Source organism: Salvelinus namaycush, chromosome 32 (genome assembly GCF_016432855.1).
Source record: "Salvelinus namaycush isolate Seneca chromosome 32, SaNama_1.0, whole genome shotgun sequence".
NCBI lineage: Eukaryota > Metazoa > Chordata > Actinopteri > Salmoniformes > Salmonidae > Salvelinus > Salvelinus namaycush.
Window position 1 is genome coordinate 26,135,655 of NC_052338.1, and position 12,263 is coordinate 26,147,917.

At 41.0% G+C, this 12,263-nt stretch overlaps 1 protein-coding gene across 1 annotated transcript; it reads right to left on the reverse strand.

Moving 5' to 3' along the window:
• Positions 1-4,681: 4,681 nt before the first annotated feature.
• On the reverse strand, positions 4,682-6,182 carry LOC120026713 (homeobox protein Dlx5a-like). The gene is made up of 3 exons (XM_038971422.1): positions 5,819-6,182; positions 5,244-5,428; positions 4,682-4,993 (listed from the first exon to the last, which is right to left on the reverse strand). Exons 1-3 carry the CDS (start codon positions 6,180-6,182, stop codon positions 4,682-4,684), a joined length of 861 nt encoding a protein of 286 aa, XP_038827350.1.
• Positions 6,183-12,263: the final 6,081 nt, after the last annotated feature.

A 12,263-nucleotide genomic window follows, 5' to 3' on the forward strand; every position in this document is an offset into this window, starting at 1 on the left:
ACTGCGCAAAGGGCGGGGAGGCCCGAGGCCTGACTCGAGACTTTCGAACCTTTATAGTTTTACCTGCACAATTGATTTCCATCAGCCTCGAGACAAAAGTGTTGTCCCGTTCGAACAGAGATTCCTTGGCGAAAGGGTCGGCTGCTTGTGAAGGATACTTGGGGACAAAGTCTCTGTGATATGACACACGATAAAGGAACTAACCGTATTAACTTACCAATGACTGTTCAGTGGGATTGCCTTTGTTATGCTTTCATTCATGTCAACATCTGACTGTCAATATACCAAATATAGGCTATCACTGACATTTAGCCCAACACTTGGGCACGGAATGGAGTACACTTGCGGGTTGAACATTATGCCATCTTATATTGTTGAAATCTAAACTTCACTTTGACTGAGTGTTTTTCTCGAACATGCAAAACAAAGCATTCTCTCTGTATATATATTCATCAATTTTAGTTGTACATACACTTTTTATGTTTTGTCTTTCATAAATGGAGTAAACCTTGACTTAAAACAAAGTTTCGTGTTTTGTACTGAAAGATAACATGATTGATATATGTCATACATGACTGATGAGCCCTTCCTTGTCGAGGTCCTATGGACGTTCTAAAATGTAGGTCCCATAGGTTTTTCATTCAAATATTACAGGCTATCCATCATAACACTATGTTTCCTCTTCATAAAATATAAATGTCCAACGCACTACAAACGAACAAAATAGCCTATAGTCAAATACATTAAACAACACTTGAGGAAATGAACTTACCCTGTTCCGCTTTATCAATTTATCCCGCTAAAGATGGTCGCTCCATGTCCAGTTAATCTTGTGATTTTCTGCCTCAATTATTAGAAGTATTGACAAAATGTTTTTCTCCTCTCTGCCTGTCCTAATGCAAGACGCTAAATGCCAAGCTCCACGGGATCGATCTTGAACAAAGCATCCAGCTGCAGTCCCGTTCAATATGAAGGAGATATTTGGGACAATTTATGTGTTTTATCCAAGTGAGGCTTTTTTTCCATTCTCATAAATGCAGGCATAATTAGGGTAATTTTTGATGCAAGCCCGCTGATTACAACGTTTTTACCGTCAAAGATAATTACCTGTAATTTTCTACCACTTTTAATACTAAAAGGCATCTTTATTTGGATTTGAGGTAGCACAGACGGAACAAAAGAGGGAAATTATTAGGTTATTCATATACAAATTGCTGAGAGCAGTGAACGGTTGGGATATTATCTGAAATTACAATGTTGAAAAGAAGAATGTGAAAGTGTCTGCAGCTGTCAAATCGTGGATGCCCCACTGGCACACAGTATACCTGCATGGGCCCCACTTAACTAAAACCTACAGGCCCTATCACCACCATATCTATATGCCTATATTTGCAAATATATATATATAGTTTGATTTATTGCCCAAACTCTCGTAAACAACCTTTCACTTAAAAAGTTCCTATATTTACCGAGAGTAACTCGTAAAGCAGAAAAGTGCGTGGTGTGCGGAATTTCTTCTACCAAAGTATTTTTCACACCCAAAGGACTGCCCGCAAATCACTTGCTTTTACAATAAATAAGCTTATATCGTCATAAATCTGTCATGCATTTTAAAGGATATTTTGAAAATCGTTGCAATAGGAAGAGTCAATGTGCATCAGAACTGTGAAAAGGCTCAAACAATGCACATGTTTAATATTATGTAAGTCAATTGATTAATATTATATGAACAAAAATATAGAGCTCAGATAGAAAGCAGCTGGAAGTGACAGAGGGAACAGAAGACATAATGAGAAAATCAGAACTAGCGCTAGAAAGGGGGGGTAAGGGAGGGAGGGAGGGAGATGACAACACTCCTGTGTGGTTTTCTGGCCAAGATATAGATTGATGCAATATGTTCCAGGATAACCTGATCATATTTGATCAGTTTGGCTTCTTGATTGCAATTGATGCTGAAATCTGAATTGGCAAAGGTTCTCTTTGCATATAGGCCTATGGAAATAACATTGTCCGAAACGCCTGGCAAATACATAGGCTAGAATGAAAGTCAATATTTACGGGCTAGTGTTGAATGCATGCTTCTCAGATTTGATCCATTGTCGTTGTTTTATTTAGCGCGTAAGACATGGGTTATTTATCACAAAAATATAAGAATATATTCAAAATGTAACCTAGAATAAGGTAGGTTAAATACCTTTAGCCTAGGCTATACAAAACAAATGCAATCGGTATTTAAAAATTCTAAAACGAAAGTATCCAACAATCTTTCATCAAGTGATTCACAGAGAAAAAACAGCCTTACCTTCATATGATTCTTTAGCCTACAATAGTGTTAGCAGTGGTCAAAAAGGTTGGACTTCGAATGGGAACACTGTCTGCGACAGTACACGGTTCTAGTGCTCGTGGTTGAGTAAGCATATCCAGGTGTGAAAGTGCTTGAACACCCCGGTACCTCTTATATATTGCCTGCAAAATTAGCTGTTATTACTGTCACTGTTTAGTGATGGTGAGCTAGAAAAAAGCATTCTGCAATCAAGAAGCAAGCGCATCTTTGAAAATTATAGATAATTGTCAATGTCCAGATTATGATAATGGAGGCCTAATCCTGGAGTATAATTATTTTTGAGTGTTACGGTTGAAGCTGTCCAGTAAAGCTAACTGTCATTATTTAGACTCGATTTGTAGGGGAGTGGAACATGTTCAGTTGGAATTTAACGTGGCTCTTGATATAATGGCATGGTGTGTGCGTGCGCGTGTGTGTGTGTGTTGGGGGACGGGGGTGGAGGGGGCATAAACAGTAATATGAAAATCAAACGTAGAGTTCTCGAGCACTGGCAGTGTAATTATGGGACCACGTGCACTACGTCGAGGTTTCGGATTAGCGTTCAGCAAACCATTTTATTTTTTGCACAATGATTTCAAGTGAACATTCCCAAGTGCATTAGTTGTTTTCTACGGCTATATTCAGCCAGGACAGTCAGGTCCGTGGGAAAATCAGAGGAGACGGGCATTCAGTTGCGTGCACACCATGTTAACATTGGTGTATTGTTTATTATGCATTGTGTATCCTTAGGTCAGATGCTTCGCAACATTATTTTGTGTCCAGGCCAGATTTAGTTTGTGGTACACGTGTCCTCTCACTGTGTGTGTGTGTGTGTGTGTGTGTGTGATTGTTTCTTGGTTGATTCGTTTATATATCCATAATGATAACATGTTTTATGTAAAGTCTGGAACAAGAACCCAATTACAACACATTCATAGGCCTTGATTTTCGCTTCAGTGGAGTATAGTTTGTTTAGTGGTATTCAGTGGCAATACTGCTGGTAGTTAATGATATGTTCAAATGTTGAAGATTTTATTTTACCCGGAAGGTCTGACGGAGGTAGGCTGTGGCCGGGAGTGGCAGAGCTCTGGAGCCGGTTTGCCCCCACAGGAATGCAAATTGTCTCAGATCTTCGTACCGCCCATTCGCCTCCTCTCTGCCATTCAAAGCAACTAATTCTAGGGGACAAAAAGAGAGCACGGCTGCAGACTGTCTGCCAGACCGACACCCACATTCTTTGGGGGAGGTTGAAATCCAGATGCAACTCCAAAACACGAGACTGAAATGTGCTAACATGATTTAAAGAATAGGCATAATAATAATACATGTATAGTAGAATTAACCTGCAAGAAAATAGTATCAACAACAATGTCTGTATCTTTACAATAATCTGATTTAAATCGTGTGAATTATTGATTATTTTGTTTGGTTTTACATCTCGTTCACCACGGACAACAAGAACAAACTAAATAATATGTTTTGTTATGACTGTTTAATAAAGTAGTAACAACAGCATACCATTCCTTGAATATTTGTCTTTCAGAGGAACATCATTTACAACTCTAATAATGCAATAGTAGGCCTGTACCTGCAATCAATTCATCCACATTTAACTGGATGTCAAAACCAATAGACACTCATAAACTATGATGCTCTCTTCGATACGGTTCTGTTTCAGTCCGTTATGGATCCGCTCGAAACATAATGTACTCTGGGCATGTAATATGCGCATAACCATAAAACAGGTTGTAGTACTAAACATGAATAACTACATGACATGACACAAAACAAATCCAGCCTAACCTTTTGGCATACCAGCAGGTAACTCCCCCTGAGAATTCCGCGCTTGTTGAAAATGAAAAATAGCCTAATTGTAGGCCTATAGCCTATTGGTCAGTATACACATCTCCTTGTTGATCGTTTTGTCCCCAAATTAATATTTAAAGTCAATCACAAATGTGCAGAACTGACCAAATATGTCACGCAGACAGCCCAGGCAATTAATCTCGAGTTTGATCTGTACGTGGATTTAAAGTGTCTCAGAATGTGGGCAAATTTTGTAATGTTACGGGGTCATTGATTTTCAGTGCGAATAGCCTAATTATGAGGGAGGACTTGTGGGAGGGCTATCAGTAATTGTTTTTTGTCTAAGTCATAATTCAGGAGGGCGCCATTAAAAGTCTCTGGGTTGCATTGTCGATTTAAAACGTTTAATTAGTCTTCCAAAATGCAATAAATTACATGCACACATTTACACATTATACACGTTCTTCTATGACTGTCATCAATACATTGCATATTCCTCTGGACATTTTAAACACGAGTCCCATACAATGTAAATATTTGTTGAACTGGGTTTCAGTATAACGTCCCAGATCCAAGAACCAAAGAGTGCTGTATCGAGTTGGGGGCCTGGAGGTGAGAATTCATGGCACCAGCCGTGGAGTACCAAGACGCGGAGTTTTCCAAAAAGGTGGAGGCCGCGGGGTTGATGTTCTGCGCCTGGTGGCTGTGAGGCCTGGACGGGCCATGCGTGTCCCAGACGGCGGGGGACTGCGGAGAGTTGCATGCCATAGGGTCGCTGGAGCTCGGACTGTGTTCCGGTGGAAGCTCACCATTCTTCATAATTTTCTTCAGTTTCGACCTTTTGTTCTGGAACCAGATCTTGACCTGGGGATGGATGAGAAATATGTCAAAGTGAGTTAAAATAACAGCATATTAACATCCCAGAATGCCATTATACAAAAGTATGCATACGAATTAAGCTTTCGATCATTTTTCAATAATTCATTACGCACACTTTACGCATTACATGTATATTGAAAACACAAGGCAAATTTGAACTGATAATTTTGATTTAAAAAACTAAAACAGAATGAAACTGAACACTCAATGAAAAAGAGAAAAGTAACCTATTTACCTGCGTTTGCGTGAGTCCCAACGAAGCCGCGAGCTCTGCTCTCTCTGGCAGCGCGAGGTACTGTGTGTTCTGAAATCTCCGCTGCAGGGCAGCTAGCTGAAAACTGGAGTAGATTGTCCGTGGTTTTCTGACTTTCTTGGGCTTTCCGTTTACCATCCTCACTTCAGGTTCTGCTACTTCTTTTTCTGAAAGAAAGAATTCAATTGCTTTATCTGTGGTGTACTAACAAAGTATTTGCATAACACAGTCATATTTCCTGGGTATTCCATCTATTTCAGAGCGATCAAATCAAGAGGACATCTGTCGATTTATAGGCGGATATTGAAGCCAATGCGTCTCGCAAAGAATCTAACGAGTAAAGGAAAAGTACGTCCTTTTTACAGAATAACTTCGGTGAAAACTTTGTGCCCCTTTACCAAATTTGATTTCAAGAATTTTACCATGATGGAAAAATAGCCTACCCCAGTTTGAAATACACGCATGTAAAAATTGTGTGAGGTCGAACACAACACATATTTGATTCAATAATAATAATAATAGCCTAATACAAATTCAATAAAACATTGTGTAATTACCTTGCGGACTTAATGGTTGTGGTTGTACTCTGCTATAAGTTCCAGCATATTGGTGGTAAGCAGAGGCTGTGTATGCGCTGTAGTCTGGGTATGTTTTTGCAGGGTAATTTCCCGCAGATCCGTTTACGCCGTGGTACTGGTATTGATAGGCATTGAGAGGTTTCCCATACGAGGTGGAATTAGGCGAACAATAGCCATGGTGCACTGCTCCAGCCGGGCTATAGTAGCCAGAATCCGTGGCCGTAGACTCGGGTAGCGTAGGGGATTCCTGAGACGGGTGGTGCATTGTGGTGGAAACCTGAAAAGGGTTCTGGAAGTCGGCAGGTTTGAAACTCGGAATCCTTCGGTCGAATACTCCAGTCATAGTTCGAAAGCAGCAACGTTAAATGGCAGTCTAACTCCAATGAGACGTCTGAAGACTGACTGAAGACTACACTTGCATTGTGTGATATGTGCTTACACCGACGGGGTCTCTCGAACTTCTGCCAGCCCCTCAGCAAAGACTTGGTTAAATCCTAAATTGCGCTCTTACGCACTGCAGGGAGGATCTGGTTCCATTGGCCAAGGCGCGCAGACAGCATACACCCCAACTCGCTCGACCAGTTTGCCATAGGCGATATACGACTCAGGCTACTTCGTTGTGTTTTTACTATCAATCAAAACGGGCAATTAAACTGGGTGTCATGTCATCGATTGACAATTTAGGGTGGTAAATTGCAGTTTCCAAAACGTCCACAAGAATATATCAGTCTATCATGAGCTTCAGTATTAAAACATTACGACTGTTGTGTTGCCTGCCATTAATAATTCAGCTTTCGACAAGAAACGAAACAAAAAAATGAAATTACTACAGTATTTATCTTAAAATGTCTCATGATTGGACTTAATGCAGAGACAGAAATGAAACAGTTTCGATTGTCACAACATAAAATGCAGGTGATGCAACGAACAGATAAAACTAGATCTGTGTTTTACTTGCATATTCATAAATGAAGAAGAAACAAGTGTTTTTGTGTGATTTTACCCCATATTGTCAGCCTAAAGGCCTATATGCCCATTCATTTGTAGGCCTATGTTAATTTTAAGGTCACAGCAAGGTCTACCTCATCCTCATAAAGATGAACATTTCTGCATACAATTTATTATTAGGCTATATCACACATTTCTCTTACCACGGTGGAAAATCTATGGAAACTACCTAATTAAACTCGATTATTTGTCCGTCAACAACGGCCACGTTTAACCACACCGAAAATGCATTGAAACAACGGAAACAGACAACATTCATTTATTTTATCACTATGTTCACTCAGCTCTGTGGATGTTGCACGCAACTGAACAACGCGCGTATTGTAGTAAAATGGCGCCGCTCGGTGGTGAATGAGGGAACGTATGATCACTTTGTGCGAAGCAGGAATCAGTATAAAATGGCGCCGCTCGGTGGTGAATGAGGGAACGTATCATTACTTGGTGCGAAGCAGTGGAATCAGCGTCAGCCACACGCGACAAGACATTCCAAGAAAATATTTGGGGACTGCGCATCATTCGTAGCCGGATACTCAACGTAGTTGGCTGTTGTTGCATACTGTATGTAATCAATCAATTAAGACTAAAACATGCCAAATCCAAAATAATGAAGGTTTCTTTAATTGTTATAGGTCTATTCATTGTAGACCTACTCCATCCAGCATTTTGGATTTGAGATCAAACGTTTCATATGAGGCGACAGTACCGAATGTTAACTTTATTTGAGGGTATTTCCATACATATCTGTTTTACCGTTCAGAAATGTTGCCCAATATTAACTGAATGGTGAATGATGACTGGAGTCATTTTCTTTCTAAGTCTATAATAAAGATGTTTCTGAACACTTCTACATGAATCCTGATAATGTCATGAATAATTAATATGCCTAATGAGTGAGATGCCATTCAGAGGCTACAACAAAACATGCAAACTTTTCACCATTACCTAACAGGGGAGGCTAGCATTATTATAAAAATAATGGTCCCATTATTATCCCATGTTTCACGAGCTGAAATAAAAGATCCCAGAAATGTTCCATATGCACAAAAAAAATGTGTGCACAAATTTGTTTATATTCCTGTTAGTGAGCATTTATCCTTTGCCAAGATAATCCATCCACCTGACAGGTGTGGAATATTAAGAAGCTGATTAAACAGCATGATCATTACACAGGTGCACCTTATGCTGGGGACAATAAAAGGTTACTCTAAAATTAGCAGTTTTGCCACACAACACAATGCCACAGATGTCTCAAGTTTTGAGGGAGCGTGCAATTAGCATGTTGACTGCAGAAATGTTCACCAGAGCTGTGGCCAGAGGTTTGAATGTTAATTTCTCTACCATAAGCCATCTCAAACGTTGTTTTAGAGAATTTGGCAGTATGTCCAACCGGCCTCACAACCGCAGACCAAGTGTAACCACACAAACCCAGGACCTCCACATCAAGCTTCTTCACCTGCCGGATCATCTGAGACCAGCCAGCCGGGCAGCTGATGAAACTGAGGAGTAATTCTGTCTGTAATAAAGCCCTTTGTGGGGAAAACCTCATTCTGATTGGCTGGGCTTGGCTCCCCAGTGGGTGGGCCTGGCTCCCAAGGACACCTACAGCACCCAATGTCACAGGAAGGCCAAAAAGATCATCAGGACAACAACCACCTTAGCCACTGCCTGTTCACTCCGCAATCATCCAGAAGGTGAGGTCAGTACAGGTGCATCAAAGCTGGGACCGAGATGCCATCAGACTGTTAAATAGCCATCACTAGCACCTTAGAGGCTGCTGCACTATATACATAGATTTGAAATCACATGCCACTTTTATAATGGAATGCTAGTCACTTTAATAATGTTTACATATTTTGCATTACTCATCTCATAAGTATGTACTGTATTCTATTCTATTCTACTGTAATTTAGTCTATGCTGCTCCGATTTTGCTCGTCAAAATATTTATATACTCTTTATTCAATTCCTTTACTTTAGATGTGTGTATTGTTGTGAAATTGTTAGATATTACTTGTTAGATATTACTGCACTGTTGGAGCTAGAAACACAAGCATTTCGCTACACCCACAATAACATCAGCAAAACATGTGCATGTGACCAATACAATCTGATTTGATTTGAAGTGGGTGGGGCTATCCCCTCCCAGGCCCACCCATGGCTGTGCCCCTGCCCAGTCATTTAATATCCATAGATTAGGGCCTATTAATTTATTTCAATTGACTGATTTCCTAATATAAACTTCAACTCAGTAAAATCGCTGAAATTGTTGCATGTTGTGTTTATATTTTTGTTCAGTATAGAAGTTTTCAAAAACATATTCTAAACTCAGCAAAAAAAGAAACTGTCATAGGAGAAACTGTCATTCAAAGATAATTCGTAAAAATCCAAATAACTTCACAGATCTTCATTGTAAAGGGGTTAAACACTGTTTCCCATGCTTGTTCAATGAACCATAAACAATTAATGAACATGCACCTGTGGAACGTTCGTTAAGACACTAACAGCTTACAGACGGTAGGCAATTAAGGTCACAGTTATGAAAACTCAGGACACTAAAGAGGCCTTTCTACTGATTCTGAAAAACACCAAAAGAAAGATGCCCAGGGTTCCTGCTCATCTGCGTGAACGTGCCTTAGGCATGCTGCAAGGAGGCATGAGGACTACAGATGTGTTCAGGGTAATAAATTGCAATGTCCGTACTGTGAGACGCCTAAGACAACGCTACAGGGAGACAGGACGGGCAGCTGATCGTCCTCGCAGTGGCAGACTACGTGTAACAACAATTGCACCGGATTGGTACATCCGAACATCACACCTGCAGGACAGGTACAGGATGGCAACAACAACTGCCCGAGTTACACCAGGAACACACAATCCCTCCATCAGTGCTCAGACTGTCCGCAATAGGCTGAGAGAGGCTGGACTGAGGGCTTGTAGGGCTGTTGTAAGGCAGGTCCTCACCAGATATCACCGGCAACAACGTCGCCTATGGACACAAACCCACCATCGCTGGACCAGACAGGACTGGCAAAAGTGCTCTTCACTGACGAGTCAAAGTTTTGTCTCACCAGGGATGATCGGATTCGCATTTATCATCGAAGGAATGAGCGTTACACCGAGGCCTGTACTCTGGATACAGGCCGATTTGGAGGTGGAGGGTCCGTCATGGTCTGAGGCGGTGTGACACAGCATCATTGGACTGAGCTTGTTGTCATTGCAGATAATCTCAACGCTGTGCATTACAGGGATGACATCCTCCTCCCTCATGTGGTATACTTCCTGCAGGCTCATCCTGACATGACCCTCCAGCATGACAATGCCACCAGCCATACTGCTCGTTCTGTGCATGATTTCCTGCAAGACAGGAATGTCAGTGTCCTGCAATGGCCAGCGTAGAGCCCGGATCTCAATCCCATTGAGCAAGTCTGGGACCTATTGGATTTGAGGGTGAGGGCTAGGGCCATTCCCCCCAGAAATGTCCAGGAACTTGCAGGTGTCTTGGTGGAAGAGTGGGGTAACATCTCACAGCAAGAACTAGCAAATCTGGTGCAGTCCATGAGGAGGAGAAGCACTCCAGTACTTAATGCAGCTGGTGGCCACACCAGATACTGACTGTTACTTTTGATTTTAACGGGACACATTATTCCATTTCTGTTAGTCACATGTCTGTGGAACTTGTTCAGTTTATGTCTCAGTTGTTGAATCTTGTTATGTTCATACAAATATTTACACATGTTAAGTTTTCTGAAAATAAACGCAGTTGACAGTGAGAGGACGTTTATTTTTTCTGAGTTTATTCTTACTTACAATAAAACTGGCACCAAATTTGTATAGGACATTATTCTGTTCCTATTTGGCAAAACATAATCCAAAGCACAATCAACTGCAAATGCATCCAACGACTTTGTAGAGTCACAAGCTTGACCTAGTCATTGCTTGCTAGGAATATGGGACTAAACACTTAAAATGTTGACTCCTTTAATACACTAAAAGTGAATTTATTCAAATACTTCAAATGGGGAGACTAGATACATAAAGTGCTTTCATTTCTAAATGGTAAAACAGATAGGAAAGGGGGATACCTAGTCAGTAGTAAAACTGAATGCATTCAACTGAAATGTGTCTTCCGCATTTAACCCAACTCCTCTGAATCAGAGAGGTGCGGGCGGCTGCCATAACCGACATCCACGTCTTCGGCACATACTGTATGTATGAAAATACCCTAAAATAAAAGGTGATATTCTGTACTGGCGTCTAATATGAAACATTCTAGCTCAATTCTAAAATGCTGGAGTATAGAGTAAGACAACAAATGTAACTTCACTGTCCAAATACTTATGGAGTGAAGTGTAAATAGGCCTATGAGGTAGTCTAATGATTGGATTTGTTTGTTCATATTGACCTAATAAGTTAATGGGATGAGTCCTCTGAATAGAATAGGATTAGTGTCCATTTTGTGAAATACAGAAATATGTCTATCTCAACCCCACCAAATACACACACTTGGAGAGGCACACGGTTAGCCACCAGGGAGCAGCACCCCTGGATCAAGAGCAGTTTTAGGTAGTTAAGTGCCTTGCTCAAGGGCACAATGGCAGGAAATGGTGCCAGGGGTAAAACGCAGCAGCCCACAGCAGGTTGCCAGTTCAGTTCTGTATTTTTTCAGAAATTTCTGGCTACTGGTCTGTCTCTCCAACCTCTAGGCCACCTGCCACCCCATTGATGTTGATCTCTTTCTGGTAGGCCTAAGTTTACAAGTGGAAGTGAATTTTTTTGAGGAGTTGGCTGGGCCCCTAAACTCAGTTTAGCATGTTAGGCTGCCCCTACTGGTCAAGCCACAGTTTTTATTTATTTAACTAGGCAAGTCGGTTAAGAACAAATTCTTATTTACAATGACGGCCTACACAGCCTGGATATACAGCCTGTATAACCAGGGTGTCTGTGGTGACGCCTCTAACAATGAGATGCAGTGCCTTAGTCCGCTGCGCCACTCGGGAGAACATATTTGAGGAGGATAAGTAGGGGGACATAGGACATATGGCATGAGAAGGCTGGGCTGTCTAGGCCTACACCCCTTCTCTACCAATGTGTACAGTAGGCCTAGGCCTACTAGCTACACCATTACAAAATCAATACAAAATCATCCAGTAACAATAATGAATGTTAAGCTAGTTCGCAGGACTTTTGTGGAATCCACGAGATGGGTTTATCAGTGAGCATTTATTTCAAATACAACATGCCCCGAAAAAGACTGCTGTTTTTTCTTCCAGCGAAAGGCATTCGGCAGTGGCCAAATTAAGTAAAATTACACATTTGGTTGGTAACGTTACAGCTATTTTAATATTGTAGTGTTTACAGGGCCTAAATTAAATACATTCATTGCACTTTGGTTGATTCATCTTCCTCTGATTTTCGC

Bases quoted from the DNA above. Each gene is read 5' to 3' on its own strand.
- LOC120026713 (XM_038971422.1), bottom strand. From the start codon at position 6,182: ATGACTGGAGTATTCGACCGAAGGATTCCGAGTTTCAAACCTGCCGAC. The intron at 5,429-5,818 runs GTAATTACACAA...TCTTTCTTTCAG, and splicing joins ACAACCATTAAGTCCGCAAG to AAAAAGAAGTAGCAGAACCT. The intron at 4,994-5,243 runs GTAAATAGGTTA...ATCCATCCCCAG, and splicing joins TGGGACTCACGCAAACGCAG to GTCAAGATCTGGTTCCAGAA.